Genomic DNA, 24,284 nt, shown 5'->3' with positions numbered 1-24,284 from the left:
AAAAAAAAAAAAAAAGAAAGAAAGAAAAGTGGGTGGAGGCGAAGGTGGTGGCTGCTCGGAGCTGAGTGGGTGCTTCTAGATTCATCCAAGCAGCCTCGGTTTGGCACGCTGGTGCCCACAGCTCTCCTATTAATGAAAATTCCACCTGTGACATAGGCCATCACATGGACCCGGACAGGAATGCCAAGCAGCCTTGTGTTAAGAGCTTGAAATCTGGAGTCAGGCAAATGTGGGTATGAATCTTGGCTCCACATCCCACCTGGGAGCCTCAGTTTTTAACCTATAAAATGGGAAGAATACTACCTACCTCATGAAGGAATCGGAGAAGCCAATCAGATCTCATCCATAAATTGCTTGGCATGGCCACTGGTATATTGTAATCATTAAATAACTGGTAGTAGCCGAAATGCATAACGAAGGTAGAATATTCTAAAAACAGACCTTCTCCTCACCCCCTACCTTTCCTACCATTGCAGTCACTGGTTAGCGCATCGTCCCTACAAGCCCCAGAGGGGTTACGCAGAGATAGCTTCACACTGAGGATGAGAAACTTCGCGATCATCTGGTGAATGTTTTCCTTGCACAGAAGAGGGAAATTAAGAGCCAGTGAAGTGTCATGTCCAAGGTCATATGGAGCCAAACCCAGAACCCAGATGTCCTCATCTCTTATCCAATGCTTTTTTCCACCCCAGAACATGAACCCATGTCTGTCCTATAAACTTTAGAACCTAGGTAACATCACAGCTAGATAACCAGACAGCTCAGAGAAAAAAGTAAAAAAAAAAAAAAAAAAAGTGGAAAATGATGGGCACCCATCTAGAGACACCAGGGCGTCCGTGGGACACGGTGTCTGAACACAGCCCTGCATACCAGTAGCATCTCACTGGGAGCTTCCTTCAGGATGCCTTTCCTGCTATCTGTCACAGGGACGTTTAGCCAGTAGAAGCAAAAGCTGCAAACAGGCAAGCATTCTGGATCTTTCAAGAAAGACTAATAACTACAGCCTTGTAACAATATGTTAACCTTGGCTAGAATTACTTCACAAGTGACCTCAATTCCCATAATGCCTCTGTAGGGCAGAACCAGCCCTAGCCTCTGAAAACCAGCAGGCACAGCTGTGGATCCCTACACCTTTATTTCTAGAATGAGGTGAGAGGCTGGCTGTGACGCACAGAGCAGACAGAGTCTGAGACCCTATTATGGAAACAGCATAGGCTCTGGAGTCAGAACGTGTAACACATTGCGAAACACCCAGGCACACTGAGTCACTGTCATTTCTCCTTCTCCGCTCCCACCATTCCACCACCACATGCCCCCGGATCTTCCAAGTTAAGACCAGATCTTCTCATTTCTTGAGAGGGAGAGAGAGAGGCAGTCTCTAAGGGGAACGCGATTCAATGTCAAGGGTAGTTGTGATGAGGCAACGTGACCCCAGCCATTCTGGATCACAGTTCCCTCCTTCACAGGTCGCCAAGTGCCGGGTCTGGCCCTGCGCTGATGTTCTCCAGTCCAGAGTGAAATAGGGAAGAGAAGGACAAGGTAGCCCCTTCTTCCCATAGTCAATTATTTTTAAGGTAAGGGGCACTCCTTTCCTCTGAGAGTACATCCTTCCCACAAGCATAAAACTGTCCTTTCTTTTATGACATGGAGCCGGTATGGATGCCAGTTAAGTTCACGTGCTTTTTGTCCGAGTTATTCTGTTTTGTTTTAATGGGCACACGAGACAAAATCAAAAGCTGCCCACTCTATATTGGCCACGAATTTTCATTTGGGGGTGAATTTCTTTGGTCCATGAAGCCCAAAATTGTGGGAGCCAAGGACTAGGTCCCTCATCAAATCCCTTCTGGTCTTGGTCATTACCGTTGCACGACATGCATGAACCCAAAACCAACCTCAGCTGGCAATTCAGTTTCTGCGACCATATTTTAGAAATGCTAATAGTAATCCCCACCAGGGCTGTGAAACTTTCCTTAAGGATCTTCCCATGCCTCCCCTGGGTTGATCTTCACCTCAGTCCTGCGAGCGAGCATTGTGGGGGTTAGTATTTCCATATTGCATGAGAAGCTGAGGTCCAAGCCCTCAAGGTGACTTGCCTGGGGTCACCCAAGGAGCTGACGGCAGAGCAGGCATCAGAATCCAGGCCCCCTCTCTGTTTCCTGCATGGCGTGCTTCAGCCATGAGATGTTCGTGGCCAGCTGTGATGTGCTCCCCGGCTGTCTCCTATTCGTAACGCACACCTGCCTTTCTCCTAACGTGGCCAACCGTAGGCACAGTTCTAGGGCGGGGTGGAAAGCATATCACCAAGGAGCAAGGCTCCAGAACGGATTTTCATGCCAGCAGGCCGTGTTTCTCTGGGCAGGCTTCCTCCTCTCTGGGCCTCATGTGTAACGTAATAACAACGTACTAACATGAGATGAAACGGATCTTCCAGCGTTGACACTTTATGATACTTCCATTCTTTGGTTCACTCTGTCAATAGAGAAGAAAAAAAGTCTAACAGTAATCTTGAGGGACTCTGTCGCCACAGCCCCCTTCTGCAGGAAGCCCCTCTTACACAGATACAAGCAGCACATTGCCCCCTTTAAAAAGCCACTGCGAGACCTGGCAGAGGGGAGCCATCTCCCAGAAAGCCCTGGGAAGAGGCTCCAGAGGCAGCACGTGGTTTGTCACTGGGGTGGACAAGGCAGAAGCCAGGCACTTTCTAGGGAGCCCTCTGCCACGAGCGAAAGCGAACCCCACGCCATCAGCAGGAAGCCAGCAGCAGCCCGGAGCCCGGGAAGCAGGCCCACGCACACACACTGAGGCACCTTAACACGGGATGACACTTCACTGCAGGATAACCACAGGAAAACAAGCCTGTTTTGTCAGGAAAGGATTTCTTAGTCCCCACACAAGTCCCCACTCCAGCCAGGAGACCGGTCACCAGCAGACTGCCACCTCACACTCATTCCATGGTGCTGAGGACACAGGGGACCATTCTGGGGCTTCAGCAGGGACCGTGGGCCAGCAAGACCACAGGGAGGAGAACCCTGCCCCACCTCCATCTCCTCTCATCTAGAAAACAGAGTTAATAAGGACCCCCCCACAGAGCCACCACGAGGGTGACAAGGGACAGCAAACACGACCCTTGTCTGCTACCTGGCTGAGCTTATGTCCCTTGGACACAGAGTCTACTCTGTTCTTTCAACCCCAAATGAAATGACTCTGTCCCATCCCGCAGAGGGTGAGTGACCAAGGTCGGGCTCCAGGGAGAACCTGGGCTTCTGGGCTTCCTCTCCTCACTTGTTATTCCAATTTTCCACTTCTGCCACGTTTTGAATGTCACATGTGCTCATGTTATATGGCCTATCTGTCTAAATCACAGAACACAGGCCCCTTTGCCCTGATGCCACCAGAGCTCCAACAGCGCCCCACCTTTGTGTCAAGCCAAATGTGCCGTACGATTTAGGGTACGTAGCGGAGCTGGTAGGCCATTGCATCCCATCACAGGGACGATGCAAACTGAGTACTAGAACCCTCTGTTCTTGTAAGACCTCTGCCCCTCCAGCCACTGGGAATTTCTCAAGGGACAGCTTTCCACACTGGGACTCAGCCCTCTGCCCTGCGTACTAACCCACTCTCCTCCTACCTCTTTTTTTCTTCCCCATTTTCATTCCCTAGCCCCCCCTTCCTCACAAACTTGGTCTTTATTTCATAGAAAGGTTTTGGCCACCTTGATGTCAGACCCTGGCCTTCCCAATATCCCAACGAGTAAATGCCAGTCTTTCCCACACCAGAGGAATTCTGTAGACAACTTTTCAACCAGTTTTTCTTTTATTCCCTCATTACACATGTATGAGGCTCTGGAGGATGAAAATGGTGGACACTGATGGGCGCCCAACTTGTGCCAGGCCCCGGGCTGAGTGCCTCGAGACTCGGCCAGCAGTCCTCACGACATGCCCCAGGGATATTGCTGTGTTATAGGGACGGAACCGGGAGCACAGAGAGGTATACTGACTTGCCTAAGAGTGCACAGCTAGAAGGGAATGGGGCAAGACCTCAAACTGCAGGCCCACTCTCCTTGGAGCGCTTTTGCTCATCCAGGATTATATTGCCAGATGCTTAGTAAAACACCACTGCGCTTCCTTCCAGCGCCCCTCCTGGCTGGTTCTCCAAGGCTGGGCACCCTTCCAGCACTATGGCTTCCTCGACACCTGCTCCCACAGCTGTTTGTTTTCTTGTTACGGAGTTCTGCAACAGTGGGGGGGCATAAACAGCCCACGGTAGGGAATCTGGAAGCTGAATTTAAGCCCTACCTTTGTGGCTGAGGTGTCATGAGGCTGGAGGAGTCCTTCCTTCCCTCCCCACAGCCTCCTGTTAGAAGATGTTGGCCTTTCCTGTGCCCCAGGGTTCCCCTCGCCACAGCTTCCTAGAGGCCCTGAGGAAGGGGAAACAGTGGAGACAACGCATGTGGGTCCTGACAGCCCCTTTAGCACATTCCCTGCCCTCCTCTGAATACCCTCTCCAGAATCCAGTACCCAGCTGGAGACAGGGGCAAAGAGAGAGAACCGGGTTGGACTGTGGAATACCTACATTCCAGTCCTGGGACTTGAAGCGATGCCTTTTCCCTCTCAGGGGACAGGAGGGTCCTGTTATCTAAAATACCAAGAGTGAGGGGAGTGAGCCAGATGACCTCGCCCTGGCATGGATTTCGCTTTGAGTCTGAAATTCCCAGAATTAGACAAATGGACTATTGACAATTTTTACGTGGCTTGGCCGACTACCCTCCTCTCCACTCCCTCTGCTAAAAAGAAAACGCGGGCATTAAAAAACATCAAGTAAGGATGGCTCTTCATTGTACCTAGTGAACCCACCCCCACACAGACCATAAAACCCGCCGTTGAAGGCAAGGAAACTAAACCACCACGGAGGCCGGCTTCTCAGGGATCCCCAGCCATCCCCGCTGTCCTGTGGCTCTATGATCCAGGTGGTCACAGCCCCACCAGGACAGCACACCGGCAGCAGAAGAGGCAGGTAGAGAAGCAGCAGCTTCCCCCATCCCCTGGAACGACCGAAAACAGCAGAAACCTCACTTCTATCAGATAGATCGATCTGGTTCGCAATTGCCCAATTCACCCGTTGTCGTGCGCCTTTTTTTTTTTTTTTTTTTTTAACTTTTCGCAACAAGAGGGGGTCCTTCTGCTCAGGGGGCAAATTGCTTTTCAGATAGTCACAGGCCTTAAACAGCCTATTTGCTTCTCCATTTACTTTAAACACACGCAAAGCCCACTCTCACCCTGACTTTTTCTTAAGGAAGAGCTAAGAGGAGTCGGGAATCTCTCCGTAAGAAATAAACTAGAAAATGGGCCACTCAGAATACAGTGGAGTCAAGACCTGCGGAGGCCATCCAGAGCGCTCAAGGGACCTGTGTGTAATCCCTACCCCTTCTGCCGAGGAAAGGGAGGGGGAAGAGAGGGGAGAGGTGGGGGAGGAGAGGAGAGGTGAGGGAGGAGAGGGGAGAGGTGGGGGAGGAGAGGGGAGAGGTGGGGGAGGAGAGGAAAGGGGTCGAGACAAGAGGAGAGGAGAGGAAAAAATATTCAGACCACTGGGAAACGTATTAAAATGTATACTTGAATTTAGCACGTACAAATTATAAGTCTCTAAATCTAGAAGAAACCCCCATCTTTCCAATACTTCAGGGAAGGAAAAAGGAAAGAAAAAGAGGTAGGGGAAGGAAGGAGGGACAGAGGGAGAAAAGGAAGGAGAGAGAGAAGGCAGGACTTGGATGATATATTTTACTCAAGCTCTCTGGACGCTTGAATTTCTACCAGCCCAGCAGCACAAGCCCTGGACCAGGGAACGGGAGCCAACCATCACCTAGCATCCTTTGGTTGGTGGGCACCAGGCTCATTGCTATGCATGATCTCATCTGATCTTCCAGGAATTCTTCAAGGGGGGAGGATTCGAAAAGGCTGAGTGACCTATGCAAAGCCATAGGACTTAGTAAAGCGGAAGAGGTGGAATGTGAACCCAAGCTTGTTTGATCCTAAGCCTAACTTCCCACACGTGCTGTCATACTCCTACACCTAGAGGAGCTAGGAGGTGTTTTTAAAAAATTATTTAAAATGTTAGCAGATTTCACCATGCGACTTCAGATTCAGTTTGCCTTTTGAATTATACACTTTATATGCTTCTTAACTACCCCCAATAATATCAATTCCACCTGCCTTTAGATTAAGTGAATTCCAAAAAGCCACCCAGAGAGTCAGATGGGTTGATCTTACATACTATAATACCTCACGATTGAAAAGACTCTAAATTCTAAAAAACTGTCAAGAAATTCAAATGAATTCCTGCTTGACCTCAGTTTGTATCTACTGGTCACTGTCTATGTGCTCAACACTGAGCATGCGGGGATGAGTTTTCCCCAAGTGCTGTTTGTAAATCCAGGGTCACCTCCCTGTCCTTTGTTTAACAAATAGCCCATCTGGGAGTCCTTCCGCCACTAGTTGGCTTTGTGGCATTGAGGAAATGGTCTAGTTGAAGCCAGCTGAAATGACCCTTAGGTTAAAGATTCACTTTGTGGGTTTTTTGTTTTTGTTTTGTTGTTTTGTTTTGTTTTTGGGGGGCTTTTTTTGTTTTTGGTTTTTTTTTTAAGATTTTATTTATTTATTTGACAGAGAGAGAGACAGCCAGCAAGAGAGGGAACACAAGCAGGGGGGAGTGGGAGAGGAAGATGCAGGCTCCCAGCATAGGAGCCTGACGTGGGACTCGATCCCAGAATGCCGGGATCACACCCTGAGCCAAAGGCAGACACTTAACGACTGAGCCACCCAGGCGCCCCTAAGATTCACTTTGATACTAAATTCTACTGATAATGGAGAGACTCTCCCCTAGATGTCACTGTTGGGACTTTCCTGGCTCTTCCGCCAGAGGAAGGGACTGCCAGGACCTTGATAGATGCAGTCATTAAGATAATTCCTCTCCTTCTTGGAAGGCTTAAAATATTTTCAGCAGATGGAAGGAGCATTCTACACACACTTCTGGAAGCCATCAGACAGCCTCAAGCATTTATGCACATAGTTGAGAAGCTTCCATCCATCAGATAGCGCCATGAGCTCTGCTTTCATAAGCATTTCGTCAGCCAGTTCACTCTGCCGAGCGGCATGGCTAAGCTGTCTACTGCAACAGGACAAGAGGAGTAGGGGAGGAAGGGACTACCATTTCCTGGATGTCTCCTCTAAGCTACACTCTGTGCTACACTGGCCACCTTTTACATCCATTGCATCTTTGCAACGATCATTCATTTAGGTTGATTATTATCATCGGACTTTACAGATGCAGTAACTGGGGGTCCATAAGGGGAAGGGACAGCTAAAAGCCTTGACCAGAGTCCAGATGCAATGTGTCTATCTTGTCCTAATATCAGCCTGGAAGGTGCCAGGCACTCTGACCACATACCATCTGGCCGGAGTCGTTGGCGTGGTTTGTTTTGCCACTGTGGGCATTGCTGCATCCTGATGGAAGCCCAGTCAAGGCTTATGACTTATGACTTGGCAGGGTTCAGCACATGGCCCTGAAGTCACCTGATGGCATTCTTTTGTGGGAGGGAGTCCAGAAGGCTCATTGGTGCTCTTTTCCCAGCACCTCTAGCTGTCTCGTCAGTTTTCAGCCCACTGTGTATGGTGGCTGCAAACCCACTTCTTCCTACATTTAACCCTTCCTCCTCCATGGAAAGACTAACAGAGGACAGAGCCCTGGGCCAGGAGTCAGGAGCCATGTGCTCTGGACCCAGCTGTGCCACAAATCTGCAGTGACATCGTGGGCCAGACCCTCAGTTCTTTTGGGCTCAATGTCCCCACTCGTAGAACAGGGTCTTGGTTAAGTTGGCATCAAATCGCCCATTCAAGTCTAGCATTTTGAGATCCCAAGGCAGGGTGCAGTCTTCAGGTTGCCATTATGCTGCTTTCTAGAACATGATCTTTCTTTTCTTTTTTTTTTTTTTTTCAAGATTTTATTTATTTGAGAGAGAGAGCATGAGCAGGGCAGTGGGGGGAGTTTGCAGAGGGAGAAGCAGACTCCCCACTGAGCAGGGAGCCCAATGCAGGGCTCCATCCCAGGACCCTGGGATCATGACCTGAGGCGAAGGCAGTAGCTTAACTGACTGAACCACCCAGGCGGCCCTAGACACGGTCTTTTCAACCACCTTAAGCAATATCTCTCTCTCCCTATCTCTCTTTTCTGTAAAACTGGCCAAGAGGGTTTCATTGGCACATACTTCTCTCCAGGCTGCCAAACAATGCCCAGAAAAATTCCATGATCCTAGAGGAGGCCAAGTTTGGGCTTATAAATCTTGCCCATCTAAAGGCCTCAGTCCTCAGAAAAATTCACAGAGCACTTAAGTTGTTTGAAAGATGAAATGCCCCATAGAAGGGGTAAGGTGTCCAGGCTGCGGTCCTACCTCTGTCGCTAATTCACGGGGTGACCTAGGACAAGTGTGCCATGGGGGTGACGTTGGGGAACACATGTGTTATATGTTTACTAAGCCTGGACAAGTAACCTCTCCAGGAACTTCCATTTCTACAAACCGGGCAAATCCTTACAAAATCAGGCTGTTCATGACTTAGATTGTCCCCAGATGTAAAATGTTCTGTTCTAGCACTGTAGGTGTCTAGAAATATCCTAGAAGGGCTAAAGCAACATGCCCACAAAGACAGACAGTTGGAACTGGGACTGACTTTCCCCTGCTGCAGCAAGCCTAGCTCTGTAGAGCTGAGTCTGCCCAGCCTGGTAGACTACACTAGAAGGGCCTTTCTAGGCCATCAAACCCACCCTGCTCTTCATCTAGCATCTAGCTAAGGGTTCCAGGGCCCAGAGAGGGGAAATTCCTAGATTCTAACTCCCAGACCACCAACTCAGACATGACTTGCAAACAGTTCTCATTTCCCCCACCTGAGTGGTCCGTGCTTCCAACTAAACCCCTCCAGACATCACATTCAGCTGGGAAGTGAGTGAAACAGGGGTGTTTTGCTCCCCATGCTCCCAGCATTCAAAATTCCAGGGACAGCACAGGCTTCCAGCTGCAGGTCGCACCACCTATTTGTAAATCCCTCCTTCCTGTCCTCCTAACCAAAAAAGAAAGTCGTATCATGGACTCTCAGGGTGACACGTGCTGGTGAAGTGCCCATCTGGCTCTTGGCAAGAACTCGTGACCCTCAAAACAGCCCAACACATCTTTGAATAGCACTAACTGGCCAAATGTTTGACTGCCAGCTCTGTGATTGACAGTGTGATGTGTGTCCTTAGAGGTCTTCCCGTTGACTCATCTGAGAAATGGGGACAAGGGCCATGTTCGTTATGAGCTGAGCGCGTCATCCCTTCAAACCTCCATGTAGAGCCGTGGTTTCTGGGCCCCACAGAGCAGGCTGCACCGCCTCCCTGCTGACAGCCTGTCAGATGCGAAAGGCCGACAACCGTGCCCTCCTCTGGGCTCCTCTCCACATTCAACCGCCCCCTTCCACCAACAGCTTCACCAGTGTCCCCTTCCAAGGCCCCTTCCCTCAGGCAGCTCCAGCAACGCCATTTTTGGAGAGGGTCGCCCATGTTTTTCCTTTTGCTTGAAACCATCTAAAAGATTCTTAAAGAAAAACTAAAATACACCTTGCCATTTGACTTCAGGAAATGCAGATGCTTCAGAATGAGGGTTGTTGTGTTTTTTGTTTTTTTTTTTTTTTCCATCCTTGGGTTTCTCAGAATTGCAGCTGAGGTCAACCAACCAAACATACAAAGACCAAAGGGGAAAGGAAAAACAGAACCTGCATGTGTGAGAGGCAAGCCCAGGCTTGTACTTCTCCAGCCACCCACCTGTTTACGGAAGCTCACCTGACAGATGCCACCACAAGTGACATGATGTGAGGGGGCCTCCAGCCAATGAGCAGCACCTGTTCTTGGCATGACGTGTTGGCCTCAGCCCAGGGCATGAGTCCTCTCCTCCCGTTTAATCAACACTAACCTGAAGAACTATGGGGGAACGAGGCTAGTGTTATTCCAGCCCCAAGGGGAAAGGCAAGCCAAGCATCCCCATTCACCTCACTCATGCCAGAACTCAGCTGACATCCACGGAGGGAAGTAAGAGGGAGAGACGAGATGATTCAATTCAACAAACATTGACAGAGCATCTTCTGGGCTGAGCAGTGGGGATATATAAATAGTTGTCTCTGCCCTGAGGGCTTACGGTCTAACGGAGGAGGCAAACAGGCAAACAGAGGGAAGGTCAGAGATGACTTCCAGGCCATGCTTTAAATAAGGAATAACTTTCTCGGTGAAGGGGGGCTTCCAGGTGGAGAGGCAGATTAACACGCACCACGGCCCCCAAACACCAACATAGTCGTCAGCAATGGAACCGGGCCATTCGAGTCAGACAGCCTGGGTTTGAACCTCACTCTATCACTGACGAGCTGTGCAAATGTGAAGAAGTCATTAACCTTTTATTTTTTTTTTATTTTTTTTTAAAGATTTTATTTATTTATTCGACAGAGATAGAGACAGCCAGCGAGAGAGGGAACACAAGAAGGGGGAGTGGGAGAGGAAGAAGCAGGCTCATAGCCTGATGTGGGGCTCGATCCCATAACGCCAGGATCACGCCCTGAGCCGAAGGCAAACGCTTAACTGCTGTGCCACCCAGGCGCCCCAGTCATTAACCTTTTAAAGCCTTTGTTTCCTTATGTACAAGCCAGAAGTCACTGTAGTACCTTTTTCATGGGGTGGTTGTAAGAATTAAGGGAAAGACTGGATGGAGCATGCTTAACAGAGGACCCGGAAAATCGCCATCACTCAGTCTGCATTAGCTATTATTGTCATCTGCACTATTGCTACTACTATGGGGATTGGGAGTACGGGGGAAGGAGGGAAGGTGCGGGTGAGACTGGAGAATGCAGGAGGGACAGAACACTAGGGACCATGAACGCCCGTGGAGGATCTGGGCCCTGATCCAGCAGGCACCGCAAAGTCTGAAAGGGACTCCCAGCAAAGAAGATACATGGCCAGATATGCCTCGCTGCAATGTTTTCTGACTCGATGTTCCACACCTCCAAAAAGGGGAAGCTGGCCAGGGGGACTCTCCTAACAGCACTCACAGTGCCTGAGAAAATGAGCAGCCCTCATGTCCTAACTCTGAATCTAACACCTCAAGAGTGTGGGCTGTGGCTGGAACAGGCAGGACAAGAAGGCCAGGTAAAGAGATGGGATCCAGAAAACGGCAGCTGGTCTACCAGCCCTCATCACCAAGGAGACCTTTGCGCCAGAGCGTCTTTATGGGTTGAGGGCAGACAAGGATCAAAACCCCCCACTGCTTCTGCAGGGGTTGCCGCGAGCAGTGAGCTTGTTCAGACAGCAGAGGGAACTGTTCGCTTAACTTCTAACCTCTCCAAGTCTCCATGGGGAAGTGAGGAAGGCCAAGGCCGGGAGGGATTTGCTCAGGCCTGGGGCAGAGAGGCAAATGGGGAATATTGTGAGCCCAACAGATACCACTCGGAGATCCAGGGAGCAAACACATCAGCGTGTGGCTTCTTCAACCGAACGGGCCCATGGCTGCCTAGTCTCTGGATGGAATGAATGGTCACTCTGATGACATCATCAAAAAGATGTCAATGTCAGGTCTTAGATCTCCCAGTTTTATAGATAGGAAACCGACGTCCAAAGAGAAGAAGGAATTTACCCAGAGTAAGTTGAATTCATGAGTCACCGCAGGAAATGTATAACTTGGCTCTTTGCATATAAAATAGTTTCTATAATAAAAAGCTGCTAAGCCAGCATCACCAGTGAATATATTAAAAATATTTTTGTTTCTTAAATACCATAATGACATAAACACCGTCTTTCTCCCCCGCCAAGGAAGCTCCAGATAGCAGGCTTCCTGCTTAGGTGTCTTTAATCCTATATCCTCTTAAAATTGAGCCCAAGAATGTGTTTATCTCTACTGTCTAGCAAATGGCTTTGAGATGGAAAACTGGTCTCTGGAATCAGATAGACATGGGGGTGAATCCAATGTTACCGCCAACTTGCTTGACCTCGTGTCATTGACTCTGTCTAGGCATCAGGGCACCCACTTGGCAGAGTTATTCGGAGAATTCGAACAGCAGAAATTTGTAAAAGTGCACAGATTAGTATCTGGTGCTCTCTCAAAAGGAGGATAGCAGAATTACTATTGGTGGTGTCGTTCTGGCCACCACTGCCCGGCTGAGTGACGTGGAACAGTATACTGCATCTGTCCGGTGCCCAGGCTTTTCCCCATCTGTAAAAGGGACTTAATAATACCACTCTCGGGGCGCCTGGGTGGCACAGCGGTTAAGCGTCTGCCTTCGGCTCAGGGCGTGATCCCGGCGTTGTGGGATCGAGCCCCACATCAGGCTCCTCTGCTATGAGCCTGCTTCTTCCTCTCCCACTCCTCCTGCTTGTGTTCCCTCTCTCGCTGGCTGTCTCTATCTCTGTCAAATAAATAAATAAAATCTTAAAAAAAAAATAATAATAATACCACTCTCATTGGGTTGCTGCAAGAGTGAAGTGAAGTAAGTCAAGGGACGGGAAGGGCGCCTGTTACCTAGGGGAGATCAGGTCATCTTTGCTTCCCTTCCCCCAACTTCCAGTCTTTGTGGAATCAACCCATTCCAAAGAATTCTAAAGGACCTGATAGCAAAATGAGAAATAAACCGGTTTCCTTTTAGGCCCCCAAATGGAAACAGAATACGAATTGTCTCCATCCAAGGGTCATGGAAAAGGATCCGGTGTCCCCAGTTCCCCAGAGCAGAGAAAGACATTTAATGTGTGATCTCCTTATTTTTAGGAAACTGCTCAGAGGACATCTCATGTATACTGGAAAAGGCTCCATTCAAGAAGTCATGGGCCTACCTCCAAGGTCAGTAACGAATCCAGGAACTCTAGCCACCTGAGGGTCACTTCCTGTGGCCTTTCGGAAACCTCTAAGCCAGAGGGGTCACAAGGAGAAGTCCCTGGTCAAATATGACCTGCAGATGTGGTCTCTAGCCTGCATGCTATTTTTTTTACAATTTGAGTTTAAAGACTTTAGGGGGAAAGGGGAGAGAGCCACAAGACTCCTCCTTCCTCAGCCCCCCTCACTTTTCTGTGTTGCCAACCTGGCCTCCAAAGGCATCTGTGTCTGAACCTCATGCCCCCTCTCTATTCAGCCACCTGCAAGCCTGGGGCCAAGTGCACAGTACTTTTCCGCACGAAAGAGAAGGAGGTTTTCAGTCTCTGCCTCTATCAGGTTATTCCCAAGGGAACCACAGACTTGCCTTGTCCCCGGATTGACAACTTAATGAACGCGCTCGCACATGGCCTGTTTGCGTATTGCAATATGTTCAGCCAAGAGGCCCCTTCTAAACGAAATAATGCGAGCCACTTAGTCTGGGAAAGCCGAGATACGGAGAGGATGGCCAAGATCCTCTGAATAGCTATTCTGCCCACTTTAAAAATTCAGTTTTGCAGCTGGATTAGTTCTCACTCTTCAATTGAATTGCAACGAGGTTTAAAGGGAAGGCAGGGAGGCAATTAAAGCGAAGGCCAGCTTTCCAGTTCTGAAAGGCAGCCTGACTAATCAGTGCCGATTTGCACTTGTTAGAACTCAGAGAGACTTGGCTTTCCACACGAACATGTCGGCTCACAGGGTCTGCCAATCCTCTGCTTCTCGAAAAATCCCAGCTGGGAAAAGCCCCTCACTGTACACCTGCGTAATCTACACAATTACGTTGGCTGCCCTTTCCAAGAGAGGAAGACATTAAAAAATGGAGACAATGAATTGGTAAAGGCTGCATGTTCATGTGAAGATCAACAGGCTGAGATTCTCCTGGACATCTTAAATTGGTTACTAACTGAACAAAACTGAGTATCCTATCTCAGATACTTGACGCAATGCCTACCCAATAGTAGTCCCTTAGTGATGGAGCATTGATCGATTGATTGATTGATAGAACATGATAGTCCAGAACTTTTGGGGAATATAGTCCAGGAGCTCACGGTCTGACAGGGGTAGTTAATAATTATAATAATAATAGAAAAATAGAATATAATAAATAAGTGGAAAGTGATTCTATAGGAGGTAGGAGTCCATCACCATGTGTGTTCTGACCCTCCAGCTTGAAGCATTAGAGAAAAGGAAGCCCCTGTGCCTTGAATATTAAGCAGCGTCTAGAAGAGTAACATGGAAGACGTTCCGGATGGTTGGAACAGCAGGCAATGTTATAGAAAACACAGGTCTCGAATGCAATGGGAAACCTTGAATAAAGCCTTCACACTTTCCGATCTGCACCTGACATATGCCCAATAATTCTGTCTTTTTGTCCTTCTCTTTCCAGTGTCAAAGCATATAAACAAATCCAAGTTGTCTTGGAACAAAGACGGCATTGTCCATGGAGTCAGATATCAGGATGGGAATCTGGTAATCCAGTTCCCAGGTTGGTATGTCATCATTTGCCAACTGCAGTTTCTCGTGAAATGCCCAGAACATTCTGTTGACCTGAAGTTGGAGCTTCTCATCAACAAAGACGTGAAAAAGCAGACGCTGGTGACAGTGTGTGAGTCTGGAGCGCGAACCAAAAACATATACCAAAATCTCTCTCAATTTTTGCTGGAACACCTCCAGGTCAACACCACCATATCAGTCAAGGTGGATAAATTCCAGTACGTGGACACAAACACCTTTCCTCTTGAGAACGTGTTGTCTATCTTCTTATATAGTAGTTCAGACTGAGCCATTTCTTCTGGCCTTCAGGAAGAAAACCACTCTCTACCATACAGTACTTCATCCATCCAAACACTTGGGCAAAAAGAAAACTCTAGACCAAGACTGAAACCACAGGGGTATTAAATAATATGCTTCTCCATCTGTCTCTTGGGAAGATACAGCTCCAGGGTTTAAAAAAAAAAAACAAAACAGTTTTGAGTGATGTATCTTTTTCAAATAGAAGGCAGGGAAGCAAGACAATATGGTGGGAAAAGCCTTAATGAGTATCAGAAGGGATGGATTTATGTCTTGGCCCAACCACTAACTAACTCACTGTATGACCTGGAGCTATCCCTTTACCCTCCCTGGAACTCTGGATTCATGTCTGAAAAATGAAGGGGCTGGATTTGAATCTCTCCAAAATCTCTTCCATCTCAGAAGACCAGGATCTCTCATCCCAGACCTGTGAACTAAGATTCCAGGCAGTGTTCTAGAAGCCCCAACCGAAGGGAAGGCCCTCACCTCACACCAGTATAAATCTGATGGAACTAGTGGGGTCTGGCCACATGTCACCTCAACAAACAGAGTCAGAATTTGGAAATGGGATTCAGGGTACCTTGGCAAATGATGTGAACTGTGGGATCTAAACCGTGTAAAAGAAAGGACTGTGCAACTGACCATCCCAAATCTAAGAGGCCTCCTGGTATTTGGAAAACCATCTGACCGGGCTTGACTCCTTTCAAGTTAAGATTGACAATACATCGACGACAGACAGCTTCCGTTTCCTATAGGGAAGGGCTGTGTGTTCAGCAAGCACTCCGTCAGCACGCAGTGGTCATGGTGATGCCGCCATTTGGTCAGGGACCAGCTGCTGCCATTTCTCGCATGATCTCTCTCTCTGCTCCCTGCTTCAAATGCCTCTCAGGAAACCATTTCTGTGGAGGACCATTAAAGCCCCCAAATGTTGCTGATAAATGATGATGACCCTGCAAATGGTGAGGACTTCTGAACAATGGCAACCGTGAGATTTCTCTAGCTACAGCGACCTCCCTTTACATCCATCCATCATTTCCAAAGGAGCACCTTACCTGTTTAAAAAGCCATGGAGCTTGAAGTATAAAGCCCCAGAGTTTATGCGTCAGAAGCAAAAGGGACCCTTCACTGCCATGCGAAAGAATGGAGCAAAATTTGCATTTTTCTCCAAAAAGGTGGAGGGAAAAGAAAAATGTAGGAAATCAGGAAAGTTTGTCAGAGAAAGACTAGAAAAAATTTAAAAGAAGAAAAGAACAAAGAAACCCAGCAGTTTTGGTGTGGATGAGAAGGACTTGGGAAAACAAAATAGCTGGAGGAAAAATTGAAGTCCTTTTCTGAGCAGTGTGCTGTGTTAACCCCCTTCCAGGCCTCCTCTATGAAACAGTCAGTAAAATCTACATTTCTCCTAATGCTTTCTATGAGTAGATTCTTTGGGAGGAGTGGGCATTGGAAGAGGTGCTGAATTCAGCAAGCCAAGTACGTAAACACAGAGACAGGTTCCGAGGACCCAGACCTAGCAGGTGAGAGAGCACCTGGCATTTGAGCTATGGCCAGACTCTGAAGGACAAAGGAACCTTGCGTAAGCCAACTCGTGCATTCTTGGGGCGATATCTGCAATCTAAGCTCGTGTACACTAAGCAAGGTTTCTACTGTCTCATACTCATACTTGAGGAAGTTTCCATTCCTTCTCTGAGCAGAGGCACCTGACTTTTATACTTGACTGGTTCCTGCTCTCAGTCTCTCTCAAGCAATGCTCTGAAAGCAGACCGCTGAAGACACAGGGGGCACAGCATTTGAAGGAGTCCTGTAGCAAGACAAAGAAAGGAAAAGAGAATAATCGTTAGTAACGCAACTGAAGATAATAGGGTGTGGCTACGCTGGAAAGCTTAAAACCAGGTTCTGTTATTCCCTGAGGGTTAACCAACCCCTGGAAATGTGGTAGCGTCTATGCAAGTAAAATAAATAATTTTTCTAACTGGGAACTCAGGCTACCCGAAACATATGTCCCCTGGGGAAAAACCCGGAATTCGCTCTCTCTCTCTCTCTCTCTCACACACACAGACACACACACCACAAAACACAGTATACTTGCAGAAAGTGTAGAGAAGGGCAATGTGTAAGTTGATAAGAAACAAGTCAGTGTAGACTAAATGTGTTCCTGCCCTTGGGGAATTCATAAGACTTTCTTTCTCCACATTTAGTAACGTTTTTTTCACCCCATCTGTCTATCACCCACTGATGCCTCCTTAACCTACCCTATTCCCTCTCAGAATTCCCCAGTCACACAAAGGTTGGCTCAGAGGAGGTCCCTGCACCCCCAGGAGAGTGGATAGCAGCAGTCTCTAAAGGGAGGAAATGCTGAAGAGAGTTGGGCAGAATTTACCAAACAGGAGAGCCTTCTGGAATCCCTGGAATACCACTGATTATTCTGACACTTACATTAAGAGCATTGCGAAGTCAGTCAGTGTCGTCTCTGGAAAGATGCTGATTGAGGAGCTAAGCCGGTGGTGGAATGCATGCCCCGCAGCGGGCAGAGACTTGTCAAGTGCTCACGTGTGGTTAGTGGCAGAGCTGGGATTTGAGCTGGCAGTGGGGCCCAGTCGCCTGACTCCCCCTCCATTATTTCCCACCCGGCTTTACTGCGCTCATCCTGTAGCCTGTCTGTAATTCTTTGGGTCACATCTTTACCCTTGTACTGGGGCGGTCCCCAGCATTCAGGGACTTCCTCTGTTCTTCTTTGTCCCCACTCAGATCCTCCAGGATTATCGTTTGAATATGAGACACAGATAGAATCTAGGTTCAGTACACGGTCAAATTACAGAAAAAGGCCGGGGTCCCCATATATAAAAGTTCGATCTCTCAGAAACTGAAGACACAATTTACAAATTAAAAGCTTATTGTTTTCATCTGAATGTATACATATATGTGTGTATATGTATTCATGTCTGTGCTTGTATATATCTGTATATGTATGTATGTACATGCATGTGTATTACATATAAACATGTGTGTACTGTGTGTATACACATGTGTGTACCTCTGTGTGTGTGAGTGTCCCCGCTTTCCTCTTGTAATTGTTTTCAGGTCATCTGCTTAACCTGCAGTCAGGGGAGGAAGCTTTATTCTTGCCGTGGGCATTGCAAAATGTATGTACAGTTGTATTTATTTTTAATTATGAGAACAACAGAAAATAATATTTCTCCCATGCCTCACTGCTAATTTAATAACTATTAATATTTTGCCATATTCGCTTCTGCTTCTTTTTAAAAATAAAACGCTGTAGATAGAGCAAAGCCTCACTCCTCCAAATCCATTTCCCTCCACCCTCCCCAGAGATAGCCACTGCCTGGAAGTTTGCCCAGCCCCTTCACTTACATAATTTCATACTTGTTTTCCCATAAGAATCTATAGTATAATTTTGTGTGGTTTTAACAATTTCAATAAATGAAACTTTTTTCAATAAATGATATCGTACTTCATATCACATTTTGTGACTTGAAATTTTTCAGGTAATGTAAATTTTTTGAGATATATACAGACTGACACCTGTTCAGATCTAGCACACTCATTTAACTGGGATATCCTATTTCATTTTTGAACATGCTGGACTGGCCATGCTCCTACAGGTGAACACCTTGTTTGCCTCCCGATTTTGCTACAATGAGCATATGTCCCTGTACAGGTCACACCCCTTGTTGCCATTTTTCTATATGCAGAAATACTCTTTGAAAATTATAACTAGTACCCTAAGGCTACTGGGTCACCCTCTGCTAGTGAGTCTAGACTACCCTCTGTGGTCACAGCTCACGAGCTGGAGCTTTGGAATCTAAAAAGCTCTTTCCATCGTTCTTAGAATTTCTTTGGCTCTGTACACGCATTCCACACACAAGTCCTGAGGGCCAGCCCCCGTGCCAGCTGCTGGTTTTTCCAAAGCATTCTGGGGCTTCCCTGGATCCAGTTCTCTCTCTGGAGAGCAAATGAAAAATACCAGAGTGCAGGAAGGATAAGCACAACCCCAGATGGAAAATTCTCCCCCAAGTCCAAATGTCTGTATTTCTAGGTGTCTATCCCCCACCTCTTTCTCTTCACACTCCAGGCTGTCTCCCTGGATGGCTTACTCAACTTCCCCTTGGCTTCAATGACATCTTCTTGTCAATGACTGTATAATCTAGATCTCCAGTTTTGATTGCTCCCAAAATGCAACCCCATATTTTCAGTAGCCACTGGGCTCTACCCAGGAGCTCTTTCTAAGATCTTGCAATGGAAGATTGGCCCTCCACATCTAGGGTAGTGACTTTCAAGTTTGTTTGTTTGTTAACCATGGCTCAGAGGAAGAAATGCTTTACTTTGCAAACAAAGATGTGTATATACACACACCCACACACCCACACACAAAATCCCTAATACAAAGGTTACATTAAGTAATACTTACGACTTGTGACTAAGAAAAAAATCTTGTCGTGACCACCTGAATTGATTTTCATGATGCTGTCATGAGTCACAACCCACAGTCTGCAAAGTACTGTCCTAGCGTGACTTTCCCTGCTCCAAAAGCTGGAAGGCTCAAAATATACTTTACTAATTCTCTGGCAGCTGGAGTCCTAGGGGTGTGTAGTCCAAGGGGGACAAGATTTTACACCGTTGTCCACTCTGCCAGCAAGCCCAGCCGTGGAGGTGTTTGGTTTCTCTGCAGGTGTCTTTGCAGAAGTTCCAGTGTCAGATACTAGGTTGGTAGGTGCGGTGAGCCTGGTGTAGGGACGGGAGCATCCATTCTGCTGACATGATCTGTTGCAGATTCGCAGTGGTTCTAGATCTGACAGCAGTAGCGGCTTCCTGATCACGGTGGTTTCCTGTTTGAAACAGCCGGGTTGTGGCTCTAAAGGGGCAGCTTCCTGATTGCAAGAGGATTGAAGAGACAGCAGCTACCCTAGCAGCCCCGTTGTGAGGGGTACATTAGAGGTCGCTCCTGAAAGCTCAGCCCGGATTCTGTTTCCTCAGCCCTCTCGGCGAGTCTGTAAGCCACCTGACACGCTGTGAGAAGTGCCTTCCTGCTAACAAGCTGGAGTGACATCCGTTCTCTGCAAACGATCCCTGATGGATACAAGCTCAACATTAAAACTGACTTCACAAGACTCATCCCAAGTTTGTCACTATCCCTACGTTCTAAATCTCAAGGACGATCTGAGTCTCTCATGACCCTTCTTTCCTATTTCCCATCCAATCAACACCTGTCCAGTTCACCCATTTCTTTTGTCCCCACCAGCACCATGTCACCTGTTACCATGTTGCCGTTGTTACCTCCTGACTCACAACCTGGATCCCGTCTTACCCCTTACAAACCCCACCCCTAGGTGGCACCACCGTCCTGGGTACTGATAACAATACCTTCCGCTTACCAAGCTCCCACAGGGTCTGCACTCTTCACATACTTGCTCACTCCCTCATTTAGTCTTTTTTTTTTTTTTAAAGATTTTATTTATTTATTTGATAGAGATAGAGACAGCCAGTGAGAGAGAGAACACAAGCAGGGGGAGTGGGAGAGGAAGAATCAGGCTCATAGCGGAAGAGCCCGATGTGGGGCTCGATCTCGTAACGCCGGGATCACGCCCTGAGCCGAAGGCAGACGCTTAACCGCTGTGCCACCCAGGCGCCCCTCCCTCATTTAGTCTTAAACAGCCTGGGAGGCAAGTACTGTCCTCCCCACATTCCAGACAGTGACATTGAGACTCTGAGACGTTGAGTGGCATGGCCAACATCACACAGCCAGTGGGAGCTAGAGCTGGAAGTCAAGCCCTGGTGTGTGACCATCCCCGCCCAACATTCCATTCTCCAACCACTATGGACCCAGCCTTCCTAAAATCTAAGCTCTCCCCCTCTCCATCAAGATCTTTCCTTCCTCTCTCGCTTCATGCCACCTCCCACCTTGGGCTTGATACTCAAATAACATTGAACTTCTCCCAGTTTCTCAAACCTTCCGTGCTCAGCCTTGCCACCTGGTGTTTGCAGGTGCTCTTCCTTCTGCCTGAAATATTCACTTCACTCTCTTTGCCTGGTTAACTCCTGCCATTGCCCTGATCTCCTTAAAGAAGTCTTCCTGATTCTTCTGGCCTCACCTGATTCCCTGCTGTCTTCTTCCCCATTTGTCCCATCCTTTAGTGCATGACGTTCTTCCCTCTGGCTCTCTCTATACTTCCTCTCCAGCATCCAAACTCCTGGAAGGCAGGAATCCTATCAATCTTATTCAGCACTGGGTCCTCACAGCCCGGCACAGCTCCCGGGACATAATAGCTGTTCAATAACTATTTCTTAAGTGAATACTCAAAGAAAATCTCTTTAAACATAGGCCACATTCGAGGAAAGACACCAAAGAAGCCATCCAAAAGAGAAAAAAAAAGGACTATGAATTCTTTAAAAAGTATAGAAATGTGAATTAAGCTACCTTTTTTCTTAGGAAAGTTTTTCAGCGCTCAGGAGAGTAAGACAGCTATTAAAGAAAAGGGAAATTTCCAGATGCCAGAACCCATCTGTGCCATCTGAGAATTTGGAACGGAAAACAACCAAACATTCACTTGGTTTGTTGAACCCCCTCTATGAGCTAGGTGTAGTATATTCGCTATATAATCTATCTCCCTCTTGTCTCTGTGAGACAGCTCTATGCAGTTCTAATCATTTGGTAGGTGGGGATACTCTCCCTAGAGTTCAAATGCAATTTTGGTGCACTTTAGAATCAACTGAAAGATTTCTTAATGCCCTGGTCCCCGGCGCAGAGCCCAGATCAATTAAATTAGAATCTCTAGGGTTAAAGCCCAGGCATCAGGATTATTTTAAGCTCCCAAACCTTAAGTTCAAGAGTCAGTGGTTTAAATCCTCATTATCCGTACTGCGTCCTGAACTCAGCAGCCCTGGCATCACCAGAGAGCTTGCTAAAAATACAGAATCTCACCTCTACCCAGACCTACTGAAACAAAATCGCCATTTTGATAAGATCTACAAGATGGAGATTCATGGACACCTAAAGCTTTGAGGGCTGCTGGTTCAGATGATTTTCCCTGGTAAGTGTAGATTTCTCTGACTCCATTATGCTTCCCTCTTTCCTCCCAGCTGACTTTGGGAAATGGATTCTCCCTCCCCTTCTACTCTTTATGCAAATATGAGGGTCTAGACACTACCAAAAGCATCATTAAGTCACCATGATGGTATTCTTTTGTAATTATCACTGAATTTTTAAAAATTGCTTTTGGTCCAGCTCTTTCCCTTGGGTATCTTGGGCAAGAGCTGGGACAAGACTGTAGCCAGGATGTTGAAAGCTTGGGATGTAGTCCAGAGGAGGGGATGTACTCTACTATGGCCAAGGAAAGAGAGAACCAAGTCTGGGGGTGGCGGATGGGAACGGATGGTTTGGAAACCTGAGTTTGAATCCTAGCTTGGGCAGTGATTAACATGGCTTCTTGATGAGTCACAGACACTCTCCAAATTTCCTCAACTGTAAAACAAGAAGCATAATCTTTTCCAAAGCTGTGGGAAGAACATACAATAAGCTTGAAAAGTATACAAATGGGGAGGTCTTTTATTAACTTCCGTATCTGCAAAGGAGTTTCGTGGCGGGAGAGAAGCAGGAAAACGCTCAAGGGTAAAGGTGAGAGGAATGATGTTTCCTCAGACTCACTGAAGCCGGCGCCATGGGCATCTAGAAAAACCAGCCATTGGACGAACAAAGGTGTTCATGAGGCAAATGCCCATGAATGCTTTCATGTTCTAGGGAAAACTAGCCTGGACAAGCCTGCATAAATATTTGAGAGATGGAACTACTGGGGGTCCCCTCCCTCCGTCTCCCTCAGGACAACACTACTCACACGTTGGAGTGCTGGTGATTGGGTGTCTTTTCCCCACTTAGAGTGGAGCGCCTAGAAGCAAGAATCCACTCTGAGCCCCAGCACCCAGGGCAGGTCTGACCCAGAGCCCGCACTCGGGAGATGCGTAGACGCCCTCGCAGCCAGGCAGGGAATTAGCGGCAGAGGGTATCCGTTAAACTGGTTAGGAACATGCCGAATGGGGGTCTGATCCAGCTTCGTCAACAAAAAAGCTCCAAGGGAAAACCAGCTGAACTATTTCATCATTCCATTCCCACTGCTGGGGGCACAGAGAACATAACTGCCGTGACCTTTCTGGGTTTGCCTTCTGCTCTCGCAACTAGTTTCATTTTAACAGCTGGCCTGGCGCACTCAGCATCAGGCGCAGAACTAGTCAAGGGAAGAAAGGCCACGACCCGTCATGGGATTGACACATCGAGATGAGGAAAAAGCAAGAAAATGCTTGAGGAAGCTTAATTCCTACTGCCCAAATGACTTTCGTACCCTCAAATACACAGCCGTCCACGGAATCTGACCTTTTCATTATTGCTCCTTCATCAATTCTGGTGTGTTTCCTTAAAAAGCTTCGTATTACATAAATAGATCTCACTGCTAACTCTGACCGAGGGCTTCCTTACCGGGTTCCGGGCATCATACTGAAGCCTTCAATACTGTGGTCTGTTTCATCCTCGACACTGCCTTATGAGATCAAGATTTCCATTCCCGTGGTAGGAGGAAACGGAGGCTCGGAGAAATGCATGAACCTGTCTAAGGAGCTCAGAGGCCAGGATGTAAATGCCCACGGTCTGACTCCAGAGTCTCATCCCTAAGGACGTTGCGCGGCTCCCTCTGAAGCCACTTGCCTTTCACATGCGAATCCCTCTGTCTGCGTGGTCCTTGCCCTCCCTTCTCTGCTTGGTTAACCTGACCCCATTCATTAAATCTCAACTCAGACCTTTTTTCTCAAGAATCATTCCCAGGCTAAGTTAGGCATCCAATTTCTGCCTTGACATCCTCTCTTCTGTCTAAAAACTTACCACCCTGTACCAAAATTGTTTGATTGTAAGAACAATGTTTACACGGAGTTCACTTTCTGCCGATATCTACAAAATAAAACGATTCTTGCTTCCAAATTATTTTGGTTTGATCCTGCACCATTCATGCCCTGCTCTGGATACTGGATGGGATCTTGCTTTTTGGAGGCCAGCGACTCTCCACCCCTGAGCCTTCACACTGGCTGTTCCAGAAATACTGATTGCTTCTCCTCTTGGTTGCTGGCTCCACTAAGGAGAAAACCATAAACTTGATGATACCAATCACTTGAGGGCTAACTCCACATAGCTAAGATACATCTCACTCCCCAGTGAGATTTATTTAAGCCTTTCTGTGACTTAGGATCTTGGCCCAACTCTTCCTGGCCCCAGAGAGAGAAAGACGTATGAACACCCCCAACCCAAAGTGCCAACTCATTTCCTGCCCAGAATTAACCACTTCCCAAAACGAGTGACTGTGTGAACATCAATTCCTTGCAGGGGAACCCCCCACTCCCACCAGGCTGTCATCTTACCCTATGACCCCAACCTGACAATCACCCAATAGTCTGATATCGGTACCCTTTCCAAAATGTATGTGAATCATTCTTACCTACTACCACCTTGTTGTTGTGGGTCAGCTCTGACACACAG

The 24,284-nt window shown here is 47.6% G+C and overlaps 1 protein-coding gene across 1 annotated transcript in view; it reads left to right on the top strand.

Annotated features, from left to right (window-relative positions):
- TNFSF8 (TNF superfamily member 8) overlaps window positions 1-18,209 on the top strand; it is a 29,117-nt gene extending 10,908 nt beyond the window's left edge. The window contains exons 3-4 of the mRNA XM_008698846.2: window positions 12,821-12,892; window positions 14,349-18,209. Of these exons, the coding sequence (XP_008697068.1) occupies window positions 12,821-12,892; window positions 14,349-14,743 (467 nt within the window). The 3' untranslated portion in view covers window positions 14,744-18,209. The remainder of the gene's footprint in view (window positions 1-12,820; window positions 12,893-14,348) is intronic.
- Window positions 18,210-24,284: the final 6,075 nt, after the last annotated feature.

Source organism: Ursus maritimus, unplaced genomic scaffold, assembly GCF_017311325.1.
Source record: "Ursus maritimus isolate PB19 unplaced genomic scaffold, ASM1731132v1 scaffold_17, whole genome shotgun sequence".
NCBI classification, from domain to species: domain Eukaryota; kingdom Metazoa; phylum Chordata; class Mammalia; order Carnivora; family Ursidae; genus Ursus; species Ursus maritimus.
The sequence above is the reverse complement of the archived record's forward strand: the minus strand, read 5'-3'. Positions and strand labels throughout refer to the sequence as shown.